Below are 15383 nucleotides of genomic sequence, written 5' to 3'. Positions count from 1 at the left end.
TGGTACAACCCCGTACCACATGCAATTACCCACAGTTTTGTGGTACGGGATTTGGCTGGCCAAAATGACTGATGGGCACTCGTGGTGCATTGGTTGTTAGTGAAACGGTTTAATCATTTAATCTCTTTACTGTAGATGTTTTAATCTGCTTAGTATTGAATATTTACAGATGCAGCCATTCAAAATGCGTGCGTTATTTTGCGGCATACCCCGGTGGGCGTGGCGCGGCATCTCGCAGTGTCACGCAGTGTGACGTGTTAATCGCGCGTCATTTGACGCTCTGCCGGAAACTATCCGGCGTCACCTTGTAAAACCGCCAGGGGGAGCTTAACCTCTCATGTACAGCATTTGAGCCTTTAATTTTGAACAGTGTATTACAGCATGTTAATCTTCAGTCATTAAAATGTTGGTATATTTTATGAAAGCAAGATTGCTCAGTTGGACAAAAGTACACAACCTACCTTTATCAGAAATATTTATGCATCAAAGCCTTTACCGGAGATATTACTAATAGTATTAATAATGGATGACTTTGGACAAGCTGTATACTCAAAGTATAATTTCTTTAGCACATTTGTACAAGCACTTGGAATCTGTCCAAGCCATACTTTGTCAGGCATTTTGTTTTACTTCAACGGGCATAAAAACTTCCTTGCTTTTAACAGGGCGTTTCATAATTTCTAACTACGAAAATGATTTAAAATGCGACACCTATCATTCAACTAGAGCTTAAAATATCACAAGGAAAAATACACACCGGTATTCCATTTCTCCCTAAACATTGTAAGCTTCGAAGTCTTTAACTAACGTGATACCGGAGTCAACAAGCATACTTTTAGAATTTGATTAAAAGGGAATATAATATGGAATCGCGTATCTCAAGAATTTAATAACGGTATGATTATATCCATGTACTGCGGCAGGGCTGTGTAGGGCTGTTTCGCCTGCCTGCTCATGCGAGCTGACTGTAGCCGACTGGTCTAGGTGCGTGCCTGCCAACGGGCAGGGTGTGTGCTCGAATCCAGCTGGTGCTGAACCTTCCAGTTTTATTTATTTATTTTTTAATCGCGTAACATATTACCGTATGCAAACTGTACTGTATACAGTATGTATATGTATATTTAATGTCTTAATTGTGCCCGTTTAATTGAATTTTAAAAAATTATTTAACACGAACATTAAGCTGTTTACATCTTCCGCCTGAGAACAGTCACCCGTTGCTACCCAACGCAGAATGGTGATTGGCTGACACCATCTGACACCCCTCTGATTGGAGAAAAAAGACGTGCTAGTTTGCTATACATACTGTAACAGGAAGAGGATTTCTTTCTATTCAAAACGTGTACTTTAAAAGTTTAAGAAGTAAAAACCTTACAGCGTACACAGATTTCTAAACTGATCAGGATCGTTATCTTTGTCTTATGCATAACAATATTCACCGCTCTGTGCAGCAAATTAATAATAAACTTTATTTTATATAGCGTTTTAAACGAATAAGTAATTAGATTGCTCATAAACCTAATCACTTGCTTTTTCTTTTTATTTAGGCTCAGATTTCAACTATAAATCGTATTATTAATACCCTTGGTGATACCCCTTGGTGTTTCTCTCGCTCTCTCTCGGGTCACCTGATCATTAGCTCGAAAGATTTGAGTGCTTTGTGTATATTCTAATGGTAGTGGGGGCAGGGTGTGTGGGAACAGGTTTGGTTGAAATTGCATTGGAGATCTATGTTCTTCACACCTGAAACATTTTCTCTGAAAGCATTTTCTTCGCTGTTTAACCGATCTTGTTACAGCATGTTACAGTTTACTATTATTAACCATATTAATTTTAAGTGCTTAATGTAAAATCTTGTAAAAATATATTTTCATTGTTCAAATATACATTAAGTCTGACTATCATATAATAAGTTAAATACAAAACTAAAGAAAAAATAGGGTTAAATATAATTCAAAATATTTTGCTAACAATGTTAACTGTTTATGAATAATAAAATGTATTAGCTAAGGCGTAGGATGGCACAGTTGTTAGTATGTTTTTTGTTTTGTTTCTTTTTCATAAATACAACAGTAGTACCTGATGTCTCAGTGGCTTTCAAAATTAAATTATGCATGCAAACCTGTGAACTAGAAAGATAACTAAGATATCCATCCATTTATAATGGTGGCAAAGTGGTTAGCATTGCTATCTTGCAGCACTGGGGTCCTAGGTTCAATTCCTGCCATCCTGTGTGTGTGGGGTTTACATGTTCTCTCTGGGTTACATGGTTTTTCTCCATATGTGTGATATGACTCCCTCTCGCACTCCAAAACATACTGGTAAGTTAATTAGTTTATGGGAAACCTGGCCCTGGTCTGTGTGTGTTTGTGTCTGTCTGTCCTGTGATGGACTGGCGCTATGTCCAGGGTGTATTCTGCCTTGTGTCCGTTGCTTACTGGGATAGGCTCCAAATCCTCTGTACTGGATAAAGAGATTAGAAATGGAAGTAAAGGCACTGTGTGGATGGAACTATACACAGTGTTAGAAACCCACTATGAAATGGCAGCATCTCACTGAGAATAAAATATTTTTTACTGCTGGCTTAAGGAAACAGCCTTTCCACCTCTCTTGCACATCAGTATCCATACCTAGTTATTTAAACAAATTGCCTCTAATTATAAACATCTTAATATGCTGGCTCTGTGGATCCGCATCAGCTATGTTTGCCCATTCCTTCAATTCATGTGCATCCAACACACAGTTCAATGCCAGCAACTACACATAATCTAAAATACAATCCTTATTTCAGTATCTATGTAAACATATAGTCTGTTAACTTCATCATCTTCATCAAAAGTATGCCTAACCCCATTAGGAAGTGTTCTTGTTATAAGTGTATTCCTCAGCTTTCCCCAAACTATCTTCTTCTTGCCAACATCTCTAGTCTTTTATCCTGCAATAACTCAGCCAACACTTAAATCTCCAAAAGCTGCTTGTGTTAATTTCTTTAAATCACAAATATCATGTGTAAATACTGGCCATGTAATACTCTGCATTGTGGAATAATAGTTTATTTTAAAGGGAACTAGAGAAACTAAGAACTAGAGAAATCAAGAAAGGCTTTTTTTCTAGAATTAATAAATGCACATCCTGTTCACTGGGGAAATTAAATCCACACTGAGCAATCTTCAATATGTTCAGAATATGACAGCAAGAATCCTATCAGGGATGCATTACACCTGTTTTCAAGTCCTTGCACTGGTTACCTATCAGATTTCGAGTCAACTTCAAAATCCTTATCCTCCTTATATACTGTCCTACAACTGGTATTATTGTTCTCCGAATTATTGTACTTGACATGACTTCATTCAGCCTTTCCTGAACGTCTATGACAGGCAGAGTGAGTGCTGTTTCTGGTGCGATCTTTTACAGCTGACATTTCACTGTTTTAAACGAACAAGAAATTAGATTGCTCATAAATCACTTATTCTATATAAACACAGCGTAATTGCCCTCCGAAAATCTTCTTTTTCTTGTTCGTTTTAGAGACCTTGATCGAAACTGATTTTAGATGTCAGAAAGAATTTATTTTCTCTGTATTTCCTACATTGCTTTGTCAAGATTTTAACTTTATATCTAACTTTATATCTAGGCTCAGATTTCAACTATAAATCGTACAGTAATTAATAGCAGTAAATACTGATGTTTATACATAAAAAAGTCATGCCTTGGAGTCATGCAAAAAGTCATGCCTCAAGAGCACAGCAAAGAGTGTATTAAAAGACACTTGTATTTATCAACGCTTTCTTTTCCGTATACCAGATTTTATGGAACCACTTCAGAGGGGTGTCAGCCAGTCAGATTCCAGGATTCGGCACTTTAAAGGAAAAATACACACCGGTATTCCATTTCTCCCTAACGATTTTAAGCATCGAAGTATTTAACTAGCATGTGAAATAGCGTGTGAAAAAGTGGTAGTTTTAAGCTTTTCTGCTAATATAATATGGAATCGATATTGATTTAAATCGTGTTCTGATTTAAATCGCAAACGCGTGTTTAATTATATGTGTTTTTTAATCATAATCAGGCTAATGCAACATAAATTGATACAGTATCTTTGTCTTCTAAGCATCTTAATAAACTTTCAGCATAGCTTTCTACCCGTCAAGATTTATATTTCTTGGGATTTTGGGATCAAACGTGGAAGGATTAGATTATAATCGTTTTTATTTGTCAAATACGTGATTGTATTTCTGAATGTTATGTGACACCTACAGTAGTTCACTGCTTTAAATACATCGAATTAAGAAAGTTATGTGTAGCACTTTAGATCTTTTTTCTGAACCAGGGAAAATCTGATCATGTTTCTCTATAACAATAATAAAAAAACTTTATTTTACATATCGCCTTTAAAAGTGGCATCTCAAAGCAATACAGTAGATCGAAAAACAGTTAAAAGGGACCAGATTAAATACCAGACAATCGCAAACGCATTTTCAATAAAATTATTTTATTCATTCAGCAGTTTGTGAGAGGAACATCCAGCAGGGAGAGACACACACACCGGTTTTCATTGACAAAATTGGTTTTTTTCAATTCCTTTTGTCTAACAGGAATGTTTTGTTTGTGGACAAACTGTTAGACAAGAGGAAAAGACCGCCTCCTCCTACGAAGCATTAATCGCGTATCTAAGGAAAATTGCAGTATACCTTTGTTCATGCACATCATTATACAGTACAGTATCTCAATTTGTATTTCGATAAAAAAAATCGTTTGCCCAGCCACTACTGTTGTTATTGTTTTTATCCTGTAAAGCGTTTTCTTTTTCTGCGTTTTCCATTTCCTTTTTCTGATCACTCGCTTTCTGGATACACATCTCACCTGTCCTGTTCTTTGTTTTCCTGGTTTGCTGATTATGCCTGCTGCGGTCCACTCCTACCCTCACACCTAAAGAATACTATTTTAAATTTCTTGGCGCAGTTCATTAACCCTTGTATGTGCTGTCCGCGCCCAAAATGCAATTAAAAAAAAGTAAAAAACCGCGCTCAAAATGCAATTTAGAGCTTAATAAGATACACTCCACAGGCAAAATTAAAGACAAAATTAAAGACGATTAAAATCTGTAATCTTTCCACTTGTACTGTGAGTCATCGGACAGTTTCTGCTTTGTGTAAGGATGGTGAGAAAGCTGTGTTCAATGTATTTAAGGGACTCAGAAGTAAAAGAAGATGCTTCATATTGCTTGACTAATTTTAAAAACCAAGTTATAAATGCAGACGCTCCCTCGGTGCCGCGCCGGGTGTAAATATCAAAGTATACATTCCCAACAAGAATTGTACCCATCTGTCATGCAAATAAAACACCTTGAATTGAATTGAGGGAGAGATGGGGGTAGTGGGACAGAGATACTGTAGACAGACTCAAGGCAAATAAGATACTTATGGGTACGCAGACATTCACGACAGCAACATACGAAACGTTTGCACGTACTGTATAGTTAAGTTATTACTTGGTTTTCAAAGTGCAACGAAATACAATATTGTTGTTGCTGCTGTTCTGGTTGTTTTTATCCCGTAAAGCGTTTTGAGAAGCCACCTTTAAAGGCGATATATACTGTAAAACCACTGATTCTTATGGAATGTGTTCCGCGGGAGATTCAAATTTTTATTTATTTATTTTTTAATCGCGTATCTTAGGAAATCTCAGTATAACTTTGTTCATGAACAGTGGCATGTTACATTATCATTCGTTTTTTTAACAAGGCTCGCCAGCTAATGTGAATCGAAACCTGTCTTGCTAGCTTTTAAAGTCGTGCATGTGTAAACTGTACTAGAGGGCATGCAAGTTACTCTGCCCCTTTCAGCGGCAGGGAGTCCCTCTGCTGCAACACACAGCAGACAGAACGGGAGACTATTGCCTTTCATATCTGACACCAGTGAAGTAAAAGGGGTGTCTAAAGGGGTGATTTTAGACCACATTTTAGTTACTTTATTTTGTTTACTTTTAACATTTCTGTAATTTACAGTAGATGTCACAATAGAAGCCCGAAGCCTATTATACTCAGTCTAGCCTTGGATCCTCTGAGTCCCTTGACTCAGTTATTGCATATTAATTTCTTGAGATACGCGATTCCATATTATATTCCCTTTTAATCAAATTCTAAAAGTATGCTTGTTGACTCCGGTATCGCGTTACTTAAAGACTTCGATGCTTAAAACGTTTAGGGAGAAATGGAATACTGGTGTGTATGTTTTCTTTAAAGTACCGAGACCAGCCATATACTGAACGTTTAAGTTCCAAAATTAATATCGTTTATGGACTTCACACGCGTTGCAGTATGCTCCTATTCTTTTTATGCTCAGGCACTAAAATCTCCCTTCTGCTTTGTGTAAGGATGGTATCAAGAGCAATCTTAAGTGGTGAGAAAGCTGTGTTCAATGTATTTAAGGGACTCAAAAGTAAAAGAAGATGCTTCATATTGCTTGACTAATTTTAAAAACCAAGTTATAAATGCAGACGCTCCCTCGGTGCGCTGCTCTGGTGCGCCGGCTGTTACACAGTGCCTGTCTGCCGTAAGCGTTACAATATACATACCCAACACTGCTTGTACCCATCTGTCATGCAAATAAAACACCTTGAATTGAATTGAATTGAGGGGAGAGGGGGGGAATACTAAAGCCAATACTGGCTCAATACCCTCAATGGGCTTTGACGTGCTAATGCGTTGGTTTAACAGTCCGGGTGTGGCAGGCTTCCAATGTCAACTCGACTCGATTGGAAGACAATGAACGTATTTTAGCCCTAAATGAATTAATAGCAAACATGGTTTACATAAAATACATTTTTCCAAGAAAGTTTATAATAATACGATCTATAGTTGAAATCTGAGCCTACTTTAAAAATAAAGGAAAAGCATTTTCAGAGAGTAATCATGCTGTGTTTATGTAGAAAAAGCGATTAGGTTTACGAGCAATCTAATTACCTATTCGCTTAAAACGCTATTAAAAATTTACTCTGTTGCACACACACACACAATAGAAGCAGGCACCGCTGTCAGAAGGGAAGATATGTTCAAAATATCGCAAATATCGATCATGTTGCGATATTTTGAAATATAAAAGTCAATTGATTGTCCATAATATCGCTATTCTATTTTTTCGAAGAAATGTTTCTTAAAAGAAAAGACCAGCACCAGCTGGATTCGAAAACACAACCTGTCAGCTGGTAGTCACGTCTACAAGACAGCTCACATGAACAGGCAGGCGAAACAGCCCTACACAGCCCTGTCGCAGCACACGAATACCATTATTAAATTCTTTAGATACGCGATTCCATATTATATTCCCTTTTAATCAAATTCTAAAAGTATGCTTGTTGACTCCGGTATCGCGTTAGTTAAAGACTTCGAAGCTTAAAATGTTTAGGGAGAAATGGAATACTGGTGTGTATTTTTTTCTTTAAAGTACCAAGACCAGCTATACACTGTATGTTTATGTTCCAAAATTAATATCGTTTATGACCTTCACACGCGTTACAGTATGCTCCTATTCTTTTTATGCTCAGCTACTAAGATTTCCCTTCAGTGGTAAAATTCAATACCTACAACGGGCACAGCAAAGACGTTTACTGTCTTTCTACGACAGACCAACGGACCACGAGTGCCCCTGTCGGTCAACCAATCACGTACTGCGGTGCCCCGCGTCATCTTGCGTCATACTGAGCGACGTCACCTGCGGTACGTGTCTGTAACGCGCACTTTGAATGGCTGCATCTGTATATGGAATTTTACAACTAAAGGGAAATTTTAGTAGCTGAGCATAACAAGAAGAGGAGTACATGTATAACGCATCTGAAGGTAATAAACAATATTAATTTAGGAACATAAACGTATTATGTAAACTGTATATGGCTGGTATTGGTAGTTTAAATAAAAAATACACACCAGTATTCCACTTTCTTCTTAAACATTTTAAGCATCAAAGTCTTGCATTCGGGTATGTACTGTGGTTATTTTGGAAATGTTTTTACCTGCTCCTGACTATATTAAGTTTATATACTTTGCAAAAAGTTATAATGTTTAAACCTTTTCTGTGAATACGCTCATTATTGCAGCATGAACAAAAGCATACTTTTTAGAATTTTATTAATAGGGAATATAATATGGAATCACGTATCTAAAGAAATTAATAACGATATAATTATATTCATATACTGTAGCTCAAATGATCACAGTAGTACAGTTTCTTTGGAAATGTCTCCATCAGTTTCACTCCTTCCCACGTGATTACATCTGTGGCATAATGGGTTAGGCATGTGCCTTGTATACTTGAGGTTGGGTCTTCAAACCCAGCTGATGCCATGAGTTTTCTTTTAAGAAATAAAATTTATTTGAAAAACTAAAATAGAACATATTATGGACAGTATACAGTATTGACATTTTTAGAATTGATTAATAGGAAATATAATATGGAATTGCGGATCTAAAGAGATTAATAATGATATAATTATATTCATATACTGTAGCTCAAATCCTGCTAAACTAAAAATTAGACACAAGAAGAATATTACTGGACAATGATGTAAGGCTCTGGTAGAATTTCTCTGTAAACTGAAGAGTTATAGAGGAGAGACTTTTTGTATCACCTCTTTTTACACTTGTAAGAATGTTCCAATGTTAATGTAATATGGAAGATATTATTAGTAATGTAGCGCTTATGGGCTCACGTGGGTATGTGCAATCTTGTTTATAAAATATACAATTTTTTTCATGTTTAATGTTTAACATGCTATAATACAGTTTAAAATGATCAATGATCACCAAATGATCATTAAAATGATTAACGATCATCAAATGCATCTGATTTAATATCAAAGAGGTTTATTTGCCTAAAAACTTGTAAAGCACAGACCTGATGCAACTCTTGCCACTAACTATCCATAGCTTTGCTGCTCTTACGGCTCCCTCAGTAAAGTGATGCCAAAGTTGACTTGTTTATGGTAGTGTCTTAAAGCAGTGTGGAAATATGGTGGTGTCCAGATACGATGAGTGGGTTCTTTTCAGTCACTTCCAACTGCGCATGCTGAAGTCTATCTCCAGCTCTAAGAATCATGGGATTCAGCTTATAAATGGAACTGCCCTATGGAATGCCTCTCTTTTCAAGGAGTGCTTTGAACTCTTCAAGAAGTAGATTTCTCTCTGCACAGACTTCAAGATGATATTCTTGGCTTGTAACAGTTCATCCGCAGTAAGGGGTTTGCAGCACTGATGCAGCTTGTAGATAGTAAGTGCAGGAGAAGTGCTGATGTCTAAGACATGAAGTCTCATCCTGATCTCAACAACATATTTACTCAGGTTGTTGTCACAGTGCCATAGAAACCTCAGGTAGTTGCGGTGTCTTTTCTCAAGATGAAGCAAATGCACATCTGTTTAGTGCCAGCAGTTATTGCCATAAGCTTTTTTTCTGAAGCACATCAGGACTCCCAGAAGACTTGTTTAAGTCTGGACCTGTGAGGAGGATGTTGTCCTAACATAAATGATATAACTGTTAGCTTAAGGATTTTATCAGTTACTGAACTGTACTCTGCACCACAGGCATTGTTGTATTAAAAGAGTTCTCCTCAAATCACTACACTTCCATCACCATCCAGAATGGCTTGAGCAGTGCAGCTGTCAGCATAACACTTACCAAAATGTCATTACACTACTGCTTTTGCCACCACTTCAAATATTCTATGACCACAGAAGGCATAAATTTAATCTCTCATCTAACATCATGTTACCCGTAAACAGTCTCTGATGATTTAGCTTAATCATGCAGGCAGTTTTTTTACTGTCATTTTCATGTACTGTAGCCACTGCTGTCTGAGAACAATTACGCGGATACTTTAAATGGATGTGACATAGTAACACTTTCCATAACATACCCTGTGCCTCACAAAGCCAATATCCTGGTTTCTCTGGTCTAGGCCGCTGATTACTGAAGCAAAGCATTCCATTCACTGTACAAACACTCTCACAAACCACTTTCAGTCATGTGAAAACAGTCAGGCAAGTTTTCTTTACTGAAGTGCAACCTTTTCCCTGTTTTTGCATTAGCTAAAACGTTTTCTATAATGACTTTCAATTTTAACTTGACTCTAATACTGAATACTGAACTACTGGGAATTTTTATTAAAGTACATGACTTGGGATAAACATTAATATAAGAAGACACAATACCACTTAATAAATAAACATATCTGTTCAGTAATGCAAAAACATAGAGGTATGTGTATAATGCACAAGTGATGCAAAATGTATACTAATATTTTACATTATGTATCAGTGTATGGAGCTATATCTGGCCATATTCTTCCAACTATTCTGTCCTTCTTTTGGACAAGCATCTCCTGCCACACCTTATGACATAAATAGTATACTAAAATTATGTTTATGGTGTATGCTCATGTAAGAAAATGTTTTAATTTAGGGGGTCAATTATTACCAAAGACAAAAGTTTTTTTTTCATTAATTTTATAATTCTATGTAATTGCAACAAAGTACAAATACATTGTTTCATACTGTAAATAATAATAATGTATACCTAGCAAAGTAAAAGGTAAATGGCTGTAAATACAGTATTTAATTCAGGTTATGCACTGGGCTACATGCTGAAGTAAGAACAGACCTTGGGATATGCTCTCGCTTAAGCATGATGCTAAGTTTCAAGCAGACTGAAAATTCATTAAATTATCCTTGAATAAGTCAAACCTTACCTATATGTATATTTCAAATGATATTTTTAAGACTAAGATTACAATTTGATGGTCCTTTGTTGTCAATTACAAAAGGAATAGTGCTGCACATTTCATAGTTTCTTCTAAGTTGAAAATTGTAAGCACAATACAGAATTTTCCAGACATTCCTCAGTACTGAAGGGGTCTACTGTTTACATGTTATACTTACTGGTATGTACATGTACCTAATCTATAAAATTAGGTTTCTTATTCTAAAAAAATATTGATTTACTCATTAGTAAAGCATCTTCCCTTTTTTCTACTGGTAGAAAATCTTACTGATACTCATTAAAGATGTTTTCCCTTCTAATGGGTTAAAATGTCTTAGACTTTAAGAATCCATTTAGGTAAACATGACTCCTTGAAGAACTCATCTTTTTTTAGTAATTTTATTATCAGACTTTATAATAAAATACAATTATATAGAAATATCAATGACATAATAAAACTATACTATTATACATCACTAAATTCATAAAGATCTATGCTTGTGAAAATATGCATAAATGATAACATTAACAGTAGCCTCAAAGGAAATAACACTGCATTTGTTTGAAGAATAAAATCCAATGAGTTTCAATTAAATGAAATTAACTAATTTGTTTTACAGGGCAATGTGACATTTACCTGTTCTGAGCCACCAAATGTTCCTGTAACTTTCGTAAGCTCTGGAAGTTACCTTCAATTACCAGGAACTCCACAGAAAGAAATGATGACAGTCAGCTTCCAATTCAGAACTTGGAACAAAGCTGGATTGCTCCTAACAACTGAATTGTATCAAGGCTTAGGAACCTTGTGGCTTCATCTCAGTGAGGGCAAGATTAAGATCCAAATCTCCAAATCTGGGAGGATCTTTACTGATGTCACTACAGGTAATTTTTAAAATAATTTTAAAAGTTGTCCTTTGTTTATAATACTTACTGTACAGGTTTTCCTTCATATTTCGAATGCAACAAATTATTATTTTTATGAATTATTATTTATATATGAGAATTTATAAATAATATATATATATAATTTATATGATATATTTAACCATACAAAAGAATTAAAATGAGAAATCAGAATTCAAAGTATAATTGTTCATCGTGACAATATGAGACCTAACTCCCATACTCTTAAACATTTACTGAACTTTTGTGTTTACAGGATCCAGTTTGAATGATGGACAATGGCATTCTATTGAGTTCAATGCAAGAAGAAATCATTTAAGCATCACTGTTGACAGGGACCCGGGGTCAGCTGCCTATGCCACATCACATACCCATATTATTTCTGGAAGCCAGTACTTTTTTGGTGGTAAGAATAAATTACTAAAACAGCAAATGTGAAAACTTTCCATTTCTGTTTTAAGATGTAAACCTAAGACACATAGTCCACAAAAAATGAGAACTTTAAAAAGCACTGATATTTTTTTCAGTAAGGTGACCTTTAAAAAGGCAAACGCTGAATGACAGAATATCTCTGGTATCTATAAAGCTTGAAAGTCAGTTAACAGGGGTGAAAAACTAATGAATCTTTCTTAGATGAAACAGACTAGATTCTTAGAGAAATTGTTCTCTCAATACTGAGAGTAAGAATGAAGTAAGCAGTAAGAAGAGTAAGAAGTCTTATGTAAGCAACAATTAAAACAGAAATCAGTTTTATGTAATCCATGATTAACACCTACTGTAAAATAATCTTAATTTGTGTGTCTTAGGGTAGCAGTCTGTATTTCATTTTTTTTAATTTTTGCTGTATAAGACATACCATCAATCAAGTAGTTAAGATGCTATTCTGTGTGTCTTTGGTGCTCCATTTTGGAAAGCACTGACATATATTTTCATCAAATATAAGCAAAACATTGTCATGGATAATTCTAATATTTCAAAAAACTTATTTCCTTCCAAATATGTAGTGGATTCTCACTTTTTTATTCTTTACTATCTCTGATACAACTTTTGCCAGAGATGTTAGGCACAGTCCCTATAAACCTCCACTGTTGTGTGGTATTGGGACACAGAATGCTCTTTTGTTTTTGTTTTTCATTCCAGTATGTTTTCATACATTATTATGAAATTATCATTAAGGAGCCAAAATCTAATAAAACATTATACATTTAAAAATGTTATTTTATTTGCCATGTTTTCAAGATTAAAATAGTGACTGATGACCTGTTATCTATTTAGTACAAATGGGATCTAAAGACAATCAGTACTGTAGGTTCCTTTTCCTATGAAATATTGCACAGAACGTCAGTTTCCATCAGAATTAGAAATGTATGACAAAATGTGTTGTGTAAAATATTGAGAAATTCTTAATTACATTGTTTTATTGGTTGATTAATATTTTGTTGATTGGTTGATTCATTCACATTTTTGTTGCTTTGGCCACAGGCTGTCCTGGAATGAAAATTGATCAACAATGCAAAAACCCATTTAATGTTTTTCAAGGATGTATGAGACTTATTTTCATTGACAATAATGCTGTAGATCTGATCAAGGTGCAACAAAAACTCGTCGGAAATTTCAGTGACCTGCAAATGGACTTGTGTGGGATTATAGATAGGTATGTAGAATTTTAATCTTATTTATTTTAATGTATTATAAAATGATGAACATAATAATATTATGTACTTATTAATAATATATACCATTAATAATAATAGGTAGTATAGAGTAGTTATTGACTAAAGCCTGATTTTATTAAATTATCTTGTACAAAACTGTCTGAGTGAAACAGGCATTGTGAAAGAAACAATAACAAGGCACTTATGATGTGTCTAAAAGTAGATTGCCAGTCTAGACTTTGTTTTGAAATGGTATGCCAAATTGATTTCACCCATTATTGATTATAAATGTTGCTCTACTTGTTAAATGGCAAGCAAGTCAGCTGTATGTCTTCCAATTGGTTACACATGCTCCACAAACAAACAGATCTGTTTATTAAAAGCCAAATATGGGATATATTGAGTAATTTATCTCTATACATTTATTTATTCATTAAATATTAATATAGAGATAATTAATGCAATTAGATTATGTATTTCATTTTTTAATTAATAAAAGATTTACACAATAATCAGCAGAAATAATTAAATACATTTTTCTCAGAGACATGAAATATGTTGCCTTTTTGCAGGTTTGCAGTTGTTCTAGTAGTAGCAGCTTTCTCATTGCTGCTGCATAATACTTTAAGTTGTAAAGTAGAGTTGTAATGTCAGTAGAGGAAAATATGATTGGGATATTGCTTATTGTGACAACATACAAACATGGTCACTTATGAGTGGTATGTGACCACTCCAAACCAAAGTTCTGTTGGTTGCTCTAAGAAAGAAAAAACACAGTATGCCACCTTACAATTCGGCCAGTGACATTTCAATGTGTCCAACTTTGATGACAGCATATGTTTGTGTATGTGTGAGTGTAAAAGACATCGAATGGGAATGACTAGTTTTGTTATTACTTGAATGATTTTTTTTTCATTTAGGCTTTTCTTTTCAAACAGATTTTTATAGCTTGCAGAAAATAGGTATCATTGCCATTGTAATTGGAGTATGGATAGTGGTCCATCTTCTCAAGAGTGCCTATTTCCTTCTTATTTTGTCTCCCCTTTTTAATATGAAGTAGAGTAAGACAGGGTGGGCTTAATGAAATTCTTTTTAATGCAAGTTTTAATTTATTACCAGTTTTTACTACATCTGTAGCAGTATACATATCCTTTGTTCATATTAAAAATGGTTACACATAGAGTTTTATGAAGATGGTGAATATCGGAAACAACCAAACAGATTAATCAATAAGTAAATTAAATAATCATATCCCCAAACTTGTAAATTTATATACCTTTGTGGTTGGTATAATTACAGGCACCTGAGTTCTTTATTCTCTGCCATAGCGTTGGTGAAAAGAGTAATACTTCTGACAAACTGGGTTAAATAAATATTAACAATGACAAGAAACACACTGAACTACACTCAACATAAACATACATCATACAGGTTATACTATTTACAAATTTACACAGAAGGCTTCCAAAAGGCCTATGTCCTGACCACTCAGGAAAGTTACAAATTGCTACAAAGTATTCAAACTCGTATATAGGCCATATAGAGGCCAAAAGAAGAGAAAGCTGACTTCTAAAGAAAACAGTACACAACCTACATTTAAATCTCTCTCACTGCAAACCCAGATGCTACAAAATGAATGGGAACCTATCTCCTATTCTAAAAATACACCCACTAACCAGGAGAGTCTATTTTTAACTGAGAGATTCTTCATGTGGGAAATTGAAGTTCCTAAAAAGAATAGCAAGCTCTCTAAACAAATTTCAAATACTTAACTCCAATCTGATCTTTATAGATTATTAGGAAAAGAAGCTCTCACCTTCTGCCTTTCTATCCCTTGTCATTCCTCCTGTCTCTTTCATTTTCTTTATTGTCTGTCTACCTGTTTTTATGCTGTGTTCCTGGACTGTTAATTATGCTCTAAATGGTTTCCCCACAACTTATTAAATAAAATAGACCAAGGTAAAAGTTATGGTAAGTTTGAGATTTCTGATGTTTTGATCACTGAATCTCACACCCCTACTTCTCATCAAACTTCTTGTTTTGAAGCTCCCAAGAACTTGAAGTGTTGATAATAGCC

General features: G+C 34.9%; 1 protein-coding gene across 1 annotated transcript in view; it reads left to right on the top strand.

Moving 5' to 3' along the window:
- cntnap3 (contactin associated protein family member 3) overlaps positions 1-15383 on the top strand; it is a 438191-nt gene that overhangs the window by 261473 nt on the left and 161335 nt on the right. Inside the window, exons 8-10 of the mRNA XM_088910414.1 lie at positions 11369-11630; positions 11908-12057; positions 13134-13305. Coding sequence (XP_088766540.1) covers positions 11369-11630; positions 11908-12057; positions 13134-13305 — 584 coding nt within the window. The remainder of the gene's footprint in view (positions 1-11368; positions 11631-11907; positions 12058-13133; positions 13306-15383) is intronic.

Source organism: Atractosteus spatula, chromosome 3 (genome assembly GCF_055471065.1).
Source record: "Atractosteus spatula isolate fAtrSpa1 chromosome 3, fAtrSpa1.hap1, whole genome shotgun sequence".
NCBI lineage: Eukaryota > Metazoa > Chordata > Actinopteri > Semionotiformes > Lepisosteidae > Atractosteus > Atractosteus spatula.
Note: the sequence above shows the minus strand (reverse complement) of the source record. Positions and strands in the feature narration are given on the sequence as shown.